This window comes from Wallemia mellicola (assembly GCF_000263375.1).
Source record: "Wallemia mellicola CBS 633.66 unplaced genomic scaffold WALSEscaffold_14, whole genome shotgun sequence".
NCBI classification, from domain to species: domain Eukaryota; kingdom Fungi; phylum Basidiomycota; class Wallemiomycetes; order Wallemiales; family Wallemiaceae; genus Wallemia; species Wallemia mellicola.
In genome coordinates, this window is record NW_006531971.1 from 121,469 (window position 1) to 133,814 (window position 12,346).

At 42.6% G+C, this 12,346-nt stretch overlaps 6 protein-coding genes across 6 annotated transcripts; 2 read left to right on the plus strand and 4 right to left on the minus strand.

Moving 5' to 3' along the window:
• Positions 1-31: 31 nt before the first annotated feature.
• WALSEDRAFT_33051 (P-loop containing nucleoside triphosphate hydrolase protein) lies at positions 32-2,814 on the minus strand. The gene is made up of 12 exons (XM_006959040.1): positions 2,791-2,814; positions 2,152-2,744; positions 2,023-2,104; positions 1,803-1,979; positions 1,578-1,752; positions 1,376-1,533; positions 1,252-1,331; positions 632-1,206; positions 351-585; positions 194-304; positions 118-150; positions 32-69 (listed from the first exon to the last, which is right to left on the minus strand). The coding sequence occupies exons 2-9, from the start codon at positions 2,649-2,651 to the stop codon at positions 464-466; spliced, it is 1,869 nt and encodes a 622-aa protein (XP_006959102.1). The 5' UTR covers positions 2,652-2,744; positions 2,791-2,814; the 3' UTR covers positions 32-69; positions 118-150; positions 194-304; positions 351-463.
• On the plus strand, positions 37-449 carry WALSEDRAFT_65001 (hypothetical protein; the record flags this gene model as incomplete). The annotated part of the gene is made up of 4 exons (XM_006959041.1): positions 37-69; positions 118-150; positions 194-304; positions 351-449. 4 exons carry the CDS (start codon positions 37-39, stop codon positions 447-449), a joined length of 276 nt encoding a protein of 91 aa, XP_006959103.1.
• A 40-nt stretch (positions 2,815-2,854) lies between the features above and the next one.
• Positions 2,855-7,974, minus strand: WALSEDRAFT_69515 (hypothetical protein; the record flags this gene model as incomplete). The annotated part of the gene is made up of 5 exons (XM_006959042.1): positions 2,855-2,940; positions 2,986-3,088; positions 3,138-5,417; positions 5,463-7,893; positions 7,938-7,974. The coding sequence occupies 5 exons, from the start codon at positions 7,972-7,974 to the stop codon at positions 2,905-2,907; spliced, it is 4,887 nt and encodes a 1,628-aa protein (XP_006959104.1). The 3' UTR covers positions 2,855-2,904.
• Positions 7,975-8,002: 28 nt separating this feature from the next.
• On the minus strand, positions 8,003-9,179 carry WALSEDRAFT_60730 (hypothetical protein). The gene is made up of 4 exons (XM_006959043.1): positions 8,959-9,179; positions 8,529-8,916; positions 8,285-8,481; positions 8,003-8,237 (listed from the first exon to the last, which is right to left on the minus strand). Exons 1-4 carry the CDS (start codon positions 9,147-9,149, stop codon positions 8,048-8,050), a joined length of 966 nt encoding a protein of 321 aa, XP_006959105.1. The 5' UTR covers positions 9,150-9,179; the 3' UTR covers positions 8,003-8,047.
• A 1-nt stretch (position 9,180) lies between these two features.
• WALSEDRAFT_47005 (alpha/beta-hydrolase) lies at positions 9,181-12,033 on the plus strand. The gene is made up of 3 exons (XM_006959044.1): positions 9,181-10,136; positions 10,173-11,678; positions 11,729-12,033. Exons 1-2 carry the CDS (start codon positions 9,224-9,226, stop codon positions 10,583-10,585), a joined length of 1,326 nt encoding a protein of 441 aa, XP_006959106.1. The 5' UTR covers positions 9,181-9,223; the 3' UTR covers positions 10,586-11,678; positions 11,729-12,033.
• Positions 10,112-12,316, minus strand: WALSEDRAFT_33053 (S-adenosyl-L-methionine-dependent methyltransferase). The gene is made up of 5 exons (XM_006959045.1): positions 12,181-12,316; positions 12,077-12,134; positions 11,724-12,033; positions 10,182-11,676; positions 10,112-10,136 (listed from the first exon to the last, which is right to left on the minus strand). Exons 1-4 carry the CDS (start codon positions 12,300-12,302, stop codon positions 10,634-10,636), a joined length of 1,533 nt encoding a protein of 510 aa, XP_006959107.1. The 5' UTR covers positions 12,303-12,316; the 3' UTR covers positions 10,112-10,136; positions 10,182-10,633.
• Between the last annotated feature and the right edge of the window lie 30 nt (positions 12,317-12,346).

Sequence of the window (12,346 nt, forward strand, 5' to 3'; positions counted from 1 at the left end):
AGCTTCAAGTTGAACTTTGAAGAATAAAAATAAAAAATGGGAGGACACGGAGATTTCCACACAGTAAAGGTTAGTAGTCGTCAGTAGGATCTTCAGTAAATTGACTAAAGCCGCCAGCTTGACCCTGCAGTCGAAAGATGGAATTATATGGTGAGTGATTCGCTGATAGACCTACAATTCTAACCCTGCCCAGAGGGAGCACACTTATCACCACTTTAAAATGACCAGACCAATCGCTAACAAGATCCTCGCTTTCGGTTTGGTCATCCCTGCCGGTATCTTCGCTATAGCACAATACACAGACGTGAGTCGAGCAGCTTCTAGAGTACAGTTCATTTATGAAATAACAGGAGAGGTGGAATTTCGCAGGCGCTAGAAAGAATGAATTGACCACCCAGAGAGGTACATTCATCAACACTAAACCTGCAGAGGCTGAGGACGACGAATAAACTGTATATTCTAATCAATTTGTTTGCTCTAACTGTTGCTGTTGCCACATTTTGAAGTATGTTCCTCCCTTTCTCATCAAGAAGTCGTGATTTCCTTCTTCGTCGACATATCCATCCCGTAAGACGATAATGTGGTCTGGTATCTTTTTAGAACTTAATGCAGGCTTAAACACGCCACTCACCTGAATCTGAGACCGTTCTCAGTCTATGAGCCACAAAGACACTCGTGCGAGGGCTATCAGCAAGCGCTTCTTGGATGTTATTCAACAACTCCCTCTCAGTCTCTGTATCTAAGGATGATGTTGCCTCATCAAAGAAAAGGATCGGCGCGTCCTTCAAAAATACCCTCGCTATCGCCAATCTTTGTTTCTCACCTCCACTAATCATCAATCCTCTCTCACCAACACTAGTACTCCATCCTTCAGGTAAACTTTCTATGAGCTTTATCATCTGTGCTTTCCTAGCTGCCTCTTTCACTTCCTCATCTGTCGCGTCTAATCTACCATAGCGGACATTGTGCATAACATCAGAGTGGAATAACGGAGTATCTTGTGGAACGACACCAATAATCTTTCGAAGGCTTTCCAAATCGACTTGATCGATTGGCTGTCCATCTATCGTAATTCTACCAGATGTAGGTTCATAGAATCTGAATAACAGTCTGAACACTGTCGATTTACCACCACCTGATGGTCCAACAATAGCTACTTTCTTACCAGCTGGTATATTGAATGAAACATCTTTGAAGATTGGGCGACTGGGATATACGTGAGTAACCTTACAATTATTTATAACAACTCACATTGGATGGTAACCAAATTGAACGTTTTCGAATCTGATGTTACCGCCTTTAAAGTCGATTGGTGGTGCTTTCTCTTTTGACTAATATCTGTTAGCTTCAGAAGTCAATTCATAAAGATACTCACTTTGACATTAACATTGACAGATTGCAAATTGAACAAGGTTTCCATGTCTGTCAAGCTTTGTCTCAACTCGCGATATACAGTACCCAAGAAATTGAGTGGAACACTCAATTGGAAGAGAAGCTGGTTGACGAGGACCAAGTCACCGATGGTCATTGTGCCTGTAGGATTGTCAGATGAGCTATGGTCTTTATCTAACACCCACCAGCAAGTACATTCTGGGCAGTAAGCACCATCATAGCAGTAAGAGCAGTTGAGAAAATGAAATTCTGTCCACTGTTGAGATAAGCGAGTGATGTTGCAACTTTAAGAGAAGCATCTTCATATTTCTTAAGCGTACCATCGTATAATTTAGCTTGGTAAGCTTCGTTGTTGAAATGCTTGTATTTACTGTTAGAATGGGCGATTCCTAATGATAAGAAAAACACACCTTGACAGCCTCATAATTGAGTAGAGAGTCAATAGCGACGGTTGCACCAGCATTATCAGCTGCATTTGCTTCTTTGCGGAAGCGGGTACGCCAGGAGGTCGTCCGAATAGTGAACCAACTGTATGCGAGCATAGTTGCTAGAGTAATTCCAGCGAAGCTCGGTCCAAATTTATAAGACTGGTACCGTCAGCTGGATCGAGAAGTCGAAAATCTAACCCACAAGAATACCACAAACGAACGAAATCTCCAGAGCGGTAGGAACGATATGAAAAACAATAGACGTGAGCAAGAATGAAATACCCCTATTGGATAAATCAGCACAGGTATTCAAAAGCACGAGATAACGTACTTTGTACCTCTATCGATCGCTCTCGTCAACCCACCAGTCTGTCTACTGAGATGGAAGCCAAGATCCAGATTGAGGAGATGTCTAAATACATTACCAGATACTCTACGTATAGCCCTTTGTGCTACATTTGCGAATATCGCATTACGAAGTTCACCGAAAGTTGTTGAACCAATCCTAGCTAAACCATAGCCAGTGATAGCTGCACCAGCAACAGTCCATACTGTCATGCTCGGATCTACCGGTATGTTCAAACTATCCACTATACTTTTGAAGAAGAATGGCACTTGGACATTCAGAACTTTACCAGAGACTAGAAGTGCGAGTGCTATACTAACTCTGAACTTCGTCTTGTTGTCTCCTTTAGGCCAGACGTTCTTAATAAGCAGTTTGATTATATTCCAATCCATTTGTCGCTGTTGCTTAGTTGTGACCTCATTAGACGGTTTATTGAGTTCTGTTTTGTTCTTGAAATCCTCTGGCTTGCTTGCACCGTTAGACATATCTGAATGCAGGCGTATGTGCTGCCATTTCCCTAGTGTCTCAATCCGAAGGTGCGATTGCGTTCTAATGGCTGGCCGTAGCCCAAAGCAGGACTATAAGTAGATTAGCAAAAGACCTGTCTACTAGTATTCCACCTACTCTAGCCACGATCCTGGTCGAAATCATGACTGTTCCTTTTCAAAGAGTTCCTCAGTCATCATTACGCAATCCAATCAGATTTCAATCTCTATAAAATAGTTTATTTACAATATTCTACCAAATTTGACGACAGAGTGGACAAGTAGATGACTGTTTCTTTGTTAGTTTCGCTAGTTTATGACGATATAAACCTACCGTAGAAGACTGGAACCAAGTGTACAAACAAGCGCCATGGAATTTATTGCTACAGACTTTGCACTTCTTCGATGGAAGCGTACGGTCTGACGTTTGCACAATCCTGTCATATTGTCAGCCATGCCTGCCTTCTCTTATAAATATACACCCACGAATAGCAAATAGCACACTCGGTGACACCATCGAAATGTAAGCTTACATTCCTCTTGAACAAGTTCAAAGCTTCGAGTAATGGGCCTGACTGCGTTCCTATGACTTGTTGGACAGCCAACAACCATGCTCTCCATTGACGCTCATTAACACCCACTCTTCTGATATTCCTTATCTCAACTGGTTCGAGCGGGAATAGCTGTGGCAGTTTAATACCAATCTCCATAGACTGCTCGTCCACAATGTAGGTAGCCGTGACTTCACTAGAATTTTGAGCAACTTTGATACTAAACGCCTCATTCTGGAGTTCCTTGAGTGATGATGGATTACGAAGTTGCTTGAGTTCATCCTGTATAATTTGTGGACTGAAGTACTTGGCGGTAGCTCCATTGACAATCATAGAAAGCTGTCTGTTTTGATTAGACGTCCACCAGGCTCTGACATGACCAGAGCTATACTTCAAAGATTTGTAGTAAATAAATGCAGCAAATACAGCCGTTGGGATATACTCATCATCTTCATAATACTGCACATAAAACTCGTCAATTTGGTATGCTGATAAATCAACCGCCTTATTCTTATCAAATAGGCCCATAATTGTGAATATCAATGGTAGGAATGTATTTCCTATCACACCTGATTGACGGAACTGCTCGTTATACTTGCTGCGAAGTGCATCCGAAGCATGATGGAAATGTTGGAAAGTGATATCCCAAAGTAATAGCAAAGCAAATGCATGTCTTCTAGCCACCCCGTCGTTGCGAATATCATCAATAGAGTAAGTGATCTTTTCACCAATTTTATCCGTAATGATGTTTGGAAGTCTACCTTCCTCACCATTGTCAACCGCGCTCTCAATGACGGTCTTTTCTACCTGTGCCTTTACTAATCTGTACAGCAACCTGTGAGCTACCTTTCTAACTTCAATTGAGTAGCTATTGAGCATATTGATCATTGGTTCGAAGCTCTCATCCGATATGAGATCCTTTGGTAAAGCTTGGACAAGCTTGAGAACGAGATCTTCACATACATTACGTGGTCTTGTCGATACAGTGCTGGCATCTTCACCCAGACTCAAAAAGAGTGTGCGGAGATGTTCAAATGCGACAGATCGTCTATCTTTCCAAATATGACTCAATGTCGAGTTCGTCTTCGAGATGTACATCAACTGGTCGAACAGCCTGAGCGAATTATATAGTAAGACACTCTCATCGAGAGAAGCAATTTCTATGTTAGCTTCCACGAGATCGAAAACAAGATCCCAGTGAGATCCATCAATTTCTTGAACTACCGGTACTAAATGAATGAATAATTCCGCAAGTCTTCCATCAAGTTCTTCGTCAAGATCCTCGTCACTCATTACCCAGTCTCTGACACATTTTAACAAGAAAAGGGCTCTCTGTTGGGGAAGTAATCCTTCTTCAGCGTCAAGCGGTGGAGCTGAACTGATAAGTATTCTCAACAATGGAAGACCCTTCTCGGAAGCATCTGCAGCTGAAATACCGGTAAGTTGAGATGCAATCTCATTTTGTAATCTTGCTAAACGAGGTGAACTAATAGCATGACTTTTAACAGATAAAAGTAAAGCTCTCGTTCTGAACTCGCCGTTATCCTTTGTGTATTCATCACCAGCCATGCCGATCCACCTATCATTTTCAACATTTTCAACGCGTTTAAGTACACTTTGGAGAATATCCCTAAAGACTCTCAAACTACCTACTCTTCCATCATGATAGAGTGTTTGGAGGGCTACTGTGAGTGCGCCTTCCACATCACTACCGCTCCTGATAGCCTTAATTAATGATGTCTGATCAATAGCCGTGCCCAGCTTGTAGAGTGTGTAAGTTGAACTAGTCTTGAGCGATCCGGAAAGATTCTGCAACAAGGATTTCCCTACATCCTTTGAGAATGCTGAAGTACATCCAGTTATGCTAAGCTCATCTTCTACAACTCGCAGTGCACCAAAGATAATGATGAGTGCGTCGGCGTTATTGACAGCAATTGAAGTGTCCCGGGAGAAACAATTGAGTAACCCTTCGACATTTCTAATATAGCTTGAATATCCTCTGTTATCATAAGTTTCCCAATCGACTTCAGCATCTTCGTAATCAGAAGTGTGGGGAACTAATTCATCTAGAACAGCCAATGAAGAAGGCAACGGTTTGCTAAGCTGAACATCATGCTGCTCGTTGAGTGCACTAACAAGCCTGTTCGTGATACTATTATCCCCTTGCTGAATTTCAGCAAGGTTGTTGTAGTATGCTCCAAGTATAGTTTTAGGTCTATTCCTGTATCAGCCTGATTCACATAATCAACCTCGCACTTACTCTACTAAGACTTTCACATTGGATATAAGACCAACGACGAATTCCCTGACAGACGCAGTAATTTCAGTCGATGTCTTCAATTCCTCCCAGAGCTTCTTGGCAATACAATCGTCATTAACAATGTAAGCCTCCATGAAGATCTCCTTAGCGAGTTGACTAAGAACTGACATACTGGCGCATTCAATTGATGATACGCTCACTGATTTCTTTTCTACATCGCGATATAACTTTGCTTCTACGCTTCCTCTAAAGGCATTGACGTAGAGGCTTTCAAGTGACTGAGCCATAACCGGGCTGATGAACTTCTCGGTGGATTGCATGACGCCGTTGATGACACGCTTTTCAACACCATCTGCCTCACCTTCTATATCTCTATTTGCTAGTAGGAGGACCATCTCGTCTATACCTCCAATTGTTCCAGCGCCTTCCAAATCTTTGTCGCTAAGTTGCTGTCTTTCATCAGCATCGAGCAACTTTGAGACAGTCTCGAGAGAGGGCTCGGCGCTGAGGACTCCCTGCCAGGCTTGTTTGACTAGATCCTTATTATCGCGTTTAGCGATGTATGCAAGCAGAAGATCTATAACTTCAGAAGACTTTTCGCCGCTGACCAGAGTAGGTACGTTGACCAAGATAAAGTCATCCAATTGTGGTAAAATTGATTGAATAGTTGATATGCTATTGACGTTCTTCAAGGCAGTTTGCGTCACATCGATGACAGATTCATTGAGAGTGCCACTAATTGTCTTCTCTATCAAGGACGCGAGTTTTGTCTTATCCTGGCCCTCTGCTGTGTTGGTCATGAAACAGAGCACCTCAATCGACCTCCTCGCGTTACTGCTACCAAGCGTGTCCTCTTCAACTTCATCAATGGCCTGGTCGACAATATCTCCAATAGACTTCTTTAATTTGACCAGAGTGTTGAACAACAGCTCAGCAACACCGTCTGTTGCGATCAAATTAGCATCACGAGTAGGTGAAGTCACATATGCCTCCCAGATGCCCTTAAACCATTCGACTGCTACAGAGATCTTTTCGTCCTCAGACTCAACTACATTTACCACAATTGCGACTAAGCATTCACAGAAGGCCTTCAAGAGAGCATCAGCGTGTCTTGCCTGGAGTGAAGGTGGAGATGGGAACATGTTTGAGTAAAGAGGCGCTAAGAACGACACTAATAACCTCGACAAGCAGGTTCTACCTAAATATTGCTTTGGCATTGTCATTATAATTACGAGCATACTTGAATAAGCTATCTGAGGTGGACTCGATCTGCATCCAAGTTCAAGGTATGTGAGAAGATTGCTGACAGATTTCGGAATCTCATCTTCGTTCTCATCATTGCTTTCCTCCTCAATTGCTATTTCCCAAGAAGATGGGAAGCGGTGGAGGAAAGTGAGCAAACCGTCAAAGAGGACGGATCTGACAGTCGACTCGCCCTCTGTGAATGCGCTATTGACGATAGCCAAAGCGAATGCGTTCAGGTTATCTTCAACGAGTTTACCATTATCTCTTTTGAGAAGCGGTAAAAGGAGTGACCAGACAGCTCTTCTTACGACTTCCTCTCCCTCGTCAGCACGGAAACAATCAGTGATTGCGCCTGAATCGAGCAGATCTCTGACTAAACCATGCACGTCAAAGCTGATAGGAATGGTCATTATAAGCTGGCCAAGTGCGTTCAAACCAGCTGACTTTATCCTCGCCTCTTTCGATTTCGTACTTTCCTCCTGCTCTGCAAGAAGGTCCTTCTTTGTCTCGCTAGATGCACTACCAGGGAGCAAAAGCTGGGGAGAGCGGATAGCTGTGCTGATGTAATTAACAACCGGTTCAACTTGGTATTCCTCTAGTAGTTGAACGCGATCTTCTGACTCTCCCTCGAAAATAACGTTATTTAACCATGACTGTGGATTTGCGAGCAACCAGGCACCCAAAGCGGCTTCGTAATCTGACTCGCTAATCGTATAGAGGAAATTTGAGCGCACATCATCCAAGTCAGATGAGAGAAGTGCTAAATTTACACTCAGTGAGACCTGCCGGAGGCGTCTATTAGAGCCTAACAGCATATATGGCAGATGATGGAGCCATACTGGTAAAGCAACTATCAAAGACTGTCTTCCTCCTTCCCGACTGTCGACATCTAGGACCCAATGATAGAAATCCTCAACAGCACGCACTTTCGTGGTGGCATCTTTCTTGCTGAACTTCTTTAAAATGACTACCAACTCAGCTGGCAATACGCTTGCTAATCCCCAGGCTTCTAGTGGATCTGGAGCTGGACGAGGAGGTTTAGGTGGTGGAATGAAACGTTTTGGTGGTGGTGGCGGTTTCGCCTGTCCAATTCCATGCTTTTTGCTATACTTCTTCTTGTTGGAAGCTTGTTGCTTATTTTGTGGCTGAGTTTCGTCAGCTTTCTTTGTAGCGTGCTTTTTACGCGCTAGTAAGATATTAGATGATTTCTTGAAGCTTATACGAACTCACTCCCAGGTGTCGCTGACGACTTTGCGTTTCTGCCCATGGAAGTAGCGAACAATGATGTCAGATACTAACTTATAGGAATCTATAATATGATATACAAAAAAACCCCTTTATTAGTTCGTTTTGAGTGTCTTCATAAGTGCTTGTATACCATCCATACCAAATTCGTGCTTTGGGTAACAGATATAGAGTGGCTCATGCTTGACGTTGAATTTGCTACGGAAATCAGCTCTTCTGAATATTCCGGTCGATTTTAGTATTGATTTGTAAGTACCCGACAACCAGGACACTCTCATACCCTTTCTGAAAAATCTTCATCAGATGGTGTATAACGGAAGACCTTTACTCACAAATTGTGGACTGGCTCCATGTGATCACTAGCGCTTATTCCAAAGCTTACATGGTGTGCATCCTCCTTTTTGAGCGTCTCCAAGCACTCCACGATCAGTCTCTCTGACGTACCCTTTGGTGAGTCTGGGAATGCAGTACAGTTCTTTATTTGATATCCCTGGTCTTTGAGCAGACTGAGTATGAGGACGCCAACGATCTGTATTGTCAGTCAGCAATGACGTCAACAATCAACTTTATACTCACCTTATTTTCGATGTGGGCAATGAAGAATCTTCTGTGAACTGAATCCAGGAAAGGATCCATTGATGCGGTGGCTATTTGATCGCCCTTTCTGCCTTGCTTCCACTGCTCGACTCCCTCATTGATAGCATCCCGCTGTTCATCTGTTGGGTCACCGCTCAGTTCGTATACCTCCACTCCTGCTCTCTGTGATCTCCTAACATTCTGCTGGACATCCTTTACATCGAGGTTCGCTTCTGTGGGATTTATAATATCCTCATGCGTGCAGCTAAGACAGCTAAACTTGAATTCATCGTTTTCTAGTAAAGCTTCGAGATCCTCTGATATCTCACAAAAGACAGGTGTGCAGCTGTTCTCTTTGGCGAAATCAATAGTATGACGAATGAATTCACTATCCACAGTTAGAATGTACTATAGAGAATACAATACTCACATTGGTTCACCATTAATTACTATTGGGTCTCCCCAATAGAATTGGTATCCATCTAGTTGGATATACCCCTGTACATTGCCGTTTTTGATAAAAAGCGAATACCGCTCTTCTAACCAACTAGTAGCAGGCGAATACTTTTCATTGGTTGCGATAAGCTCAGCTAGTTTATCTTTTTCAATATTTCTGGTCATCGTCGTGTCCTTTTAAGGAAGTTGGAGTGCTTTTTGTTCGCCACGACCATCATCCATTGAATCATAGGATAGTAATGCGCCATCCACATTTAAAATACTCAGGTAGTATAGCCAGGATATTTTATTGTGCCTATGAAGTATCAATGGCGCTCCTTTTAATTCCTTTCTGGACTGTCTACTTCCTACGAAAATCTTCCCGGCCGAGGTCAAGTTGGACATTAACGCAGTCCGTCATGATAAAGTTCATACAGCGGATGCATAGGATGTCTGAGATTTCAAACCTCTCATTCCACGTCAAGGATCCTTTCAGCTGGGGACAACACGGAAAACACACAGCCTTTAAATTCGTTCCTACACTTCCACGCAATAAGCAAGTTGGAGTTTTAGATGTTGAAGGAACGGATGCACATAAAAGGGTGGGCACTTACATCTGGCCTCGCGACCGCTGCGATAAGGCGTATAACGACCGTGATGACGTAACACTCGAAGATGGTACCGAGCCATTAGTTGGTATAACCATACATGGAGGTGCATACGTCCATATGTCAGCCGAAGAAAAATGCTCTACGTCTATTATTCCTAAGAGATTAATGGAAAGCGGTTCATTCCTCGAAATACATTCAGTAGAATATCGCTTGATACATTACAGTGCCTTCCCAGGTGCATTGCTTGATGTTGCCAGTGTATTTGATAATCTCATCAATGAGAGAAAGGTACCTCCATCGAGAATTGTCATAGTTGGTGATTCAGCCGGTGGTAACCTTGCATTAGCTTTAGCCCGTTTCATAAGGGATGAAAGGCATGAGGATACTCCGGCGGGTTTACTTCTACTATCGCCTTGGTGCGATCCGTCCTTTAGTTTCCCATTTAATCCAACTACACAAAGAAGGCGTCCGAATGAAGGCATAGACTATTTAATGGATACACCTGTGCCACGAGCACTCATCATAGAATCCTTCATTGGATGCACATCTGGAACTGGTCAAGGTCAGTTCTCATAGTTCTTTCGTTCCTTATTAACAGACATTCCAGGTTGCCCAACATGTACTCAACAACAATCACACACTTTTATAAAAAGATCGCTTTTTAAGCAAAGAAAAAGGACTAGTCAACAACATAACTTATTGCCAGATCATATATCAGTTCACTCACCCTATATTAGCCCTGCATCGTTACACCTTAAAGATGAGGAAGACTTATTCGAAGATTTTCCTCCAACTTTTATAAGCTACGGTACAGCAGAACGTCTCGAAGACGAAATCAAAGTACTCATCGAACGTATGGAACGTAATAATGTTGACTTGACAACAAACGTTGCAGAAGATGGTGTACATGATCTTTTAATACTTGGATTCTGGAATGAACGTCAAAAAGATGCAATATGGAATGATATTTTTAATTGGTCGAGAGATCTTTCGCTTAAGTCTATACCATAATAAATCATGTATTCGTTTAGTTAATTTATGTTTTAAAATAAAACAGTTTTAGGCTACCACTGTTTTGTAATCAGATTTGAGGCGGTGTAAAGGAGCATGGTGGCTGTGTAAACCTTCAATACGACGGGTAGCATTCAAATTCTTTTGAACGGTGATTTGGAAGACCGATGAACCACCATTTCTAGCGATGATAACTGAAGATGCGAGGAAGAAAGTCCAGATTCTGAACCATCTTTCGCCATACTTCTCAAGGACCTTTTCTTTGTTAGATAACCAATTGTTGTACCATCTGAGGATAGTAACAGAGTAGTGGACACCAAGTACATCAATTGACTTTACTTCAAAGCCGGCATTTTCAAGTTGATTAATAACCCAACCAAGTGAACAAGAAGCATCAGCACCTGGGAAGATATGCTCATTCATGAAAAGACCCCAAATGAGATCCTCATATTGCCAATGTGGGCGAAGACCGGCTACTTGGAAGACCATAGTACCATCATCATCTAACAAGTTGTAGACTTCATTCAAAAAGGTAGAGTAACGACGAATACCGACATGTTCAGCCATTTCCAAGCAACTGATCTTGTTGAAGGTGTGCTTTGGAATTTCTCTGTAATCCTTATTCAATATTCTAGCCTGCTCTGATGAAATACCGTTCTTTGCGATTCTGTCATTACCGAATTTAGCCTGATTCTTCGAGAGTGTGATACCAGTAACATCAGTTTCGAAGTTTTTAGCGGCGAAAGCAGCTAAAGTACCCCAACCACATCCAATATCGAGCATTCTGTCGCCCTTTTTGAGGTCGAGCTTCTCACAAACCATACTGAGTTTGTTGTCTTGTAGTTCTTCGAGAGTTTCGGCGCGTGTAGTGTCACGTACCATACCACCTGTGTAAATCATTCGTGGACCCAAGAACCATTCGTAGAAATCGTCACCGCGATCGTAAACATCTTGAATTTGATCTTCATCTTGAGATTGTGAGTGGAAAAGAATATCAGGAATCATTTTAAAGACAACGTATTTGAATAGTTTAGGCGTGAAGTTGAAATTGGCCCAGTCGTGTCTGTATTCGAGAACATCAAGCATGTCACCTGTAATAGAATGAGAAAGGCATCTATTAGTTTACTACCAAACTCACCCTTAACATCAATCTTGCCTTCAAAGTAAGCGTCGTGGAATTGCTGGTAGTTTATCTTGTTATGACCGTGGAATTGTTGCTTAAGCTCAGGATCTTTGATGTCCAAGTATTCCTCAATTGGACGGCCTGGAAGTGCAACCTTCTCGTTCTTGCGTGGACCGTATGTCGACGCAGCTGTCCAATAGGCAATAGCAGTGAACGGACCAGTTAAAATGAGCAAAAAGACGTAAGTTTTAAAGCCAGTGTTGAAAAATGGAATAAAGCGCTTTAAAATGTATGGCACAGCCAAGATAAGCGCAACAAATTGCAACTAAGTGGGTATGAGAAGAGTATGTGATAAATGCTAGACTGACGTTGCTGAAGTATCCATTACCTTCTACGGGAAGGGGTGGATTAGCGTGTCCAGGAAAGCTACAAATTGTTAGCATTTTATGGTATTTTCGTAGCAATATCTCACTTTGTAGTGTTCACACCCGCAGGCTTCTCGAAACGAGATGGCGGTGGGTTGAGTAAATCAACTTGTGGAGCGCTTGTCTGCTCTACAGGCGCTACTTCTTCTTTTTCTATTGGCTCAGCCATAGATGATCACTGTTGAGTTGGAAGAGAGGTGGGTAGAGGAAGAA

What these genes read in the sequence shown, in the direction of transcription:
- WALSEDRAFT_33051 (XM_006959040.1), bottom strand. Translation starts at nt 2,651, where the DNA reads ATGTCTAACGGTGCAAGCAAGCCAGAGGATTTCAAGAACAAAACAGAA. An exon ending in GCGATCGATAGAGGTACAAA is followed by an intron (nt 2,105 to 2,151) that starts GTACGTTATCTC and finishes TTTATCCAATAG; the next exon opens with GGGTATTTCATTCTTGCTCA. An exon ending in GAGAACGGTCTCAGATTCAG is followed by an intron (nt 586 to 631) that starts GTGAGTGGCGTG and finishes AAAAGATACCAG; the next exon opens with ACCACATTATCGTCTTACGG.
- WALSEDRAFT_60730 (XM_006959043.1), bottom strand. Translation starts at nt 9,149, where the DNA reads ATGACCAGAAATATTGAAAAAGATAAACTAGCTGAGCTTATCGCAACC. An exon ending in TTGCCCACATCGAAAATAAG is followed by an intron (nt 8,482 to 8,528) that starts GTGAGTATAAAG and finishes CTGACAATACAG; the next exon opens with ATCGTTGGCGTCCTCATACT. An exon ending in ATGGAGCCAGTCCACAATTT is followed by an intron (nt 8,238 to 8,284) that starts GTGAGTAAAGGT and finishes AAGATTTTTCAG; the next exon opens with AAAGGGTATGAGAGTGTCCT.
- WALSEDRAFT_47005 (XM_006959044.1), top strand. Translation starts at nt 9,224, where the DNA reads ATGCGCCATCCACATTTAAAATACTCAGGTAGTATAGCCAGGATATTT. An exon ending in CACATCTGGAACTGGTCAAG is followed by an intron (nt 10,137 to 10,172) that starts GTCAGTTCTCAT and finishes CCTTATTAACAG; the next exon opens with ACATTCCAGGTTGCCCAACA.
- WALSEDRAFT_33053 (XM_006959045.1), bottom strand. Translation starts at nt 12,302, where the DNA reads ATGGCTGAGCCAATAGAAAAAGAAGAAGTAGCGCCTGTAGAGCAGACA. An exon ending in GTAATGGATACTTCAGCAAC is followed by an intron (nt 12,034 to 12,076) that starts GTCAGTCTAGCA and finishes ATACCCACTTAG; the next exon opens with TTGCAATTTGTTGCGCTTAT. An exon ending in AGGCAAGATTGATGTTAAGG is followed by an intron (nt 11,677 to 11,723) that starts GTGAGTTTGGTA and finishes ATTCTATTACAG; the next exon opens with GTGACATGCTTGATGTTCTC.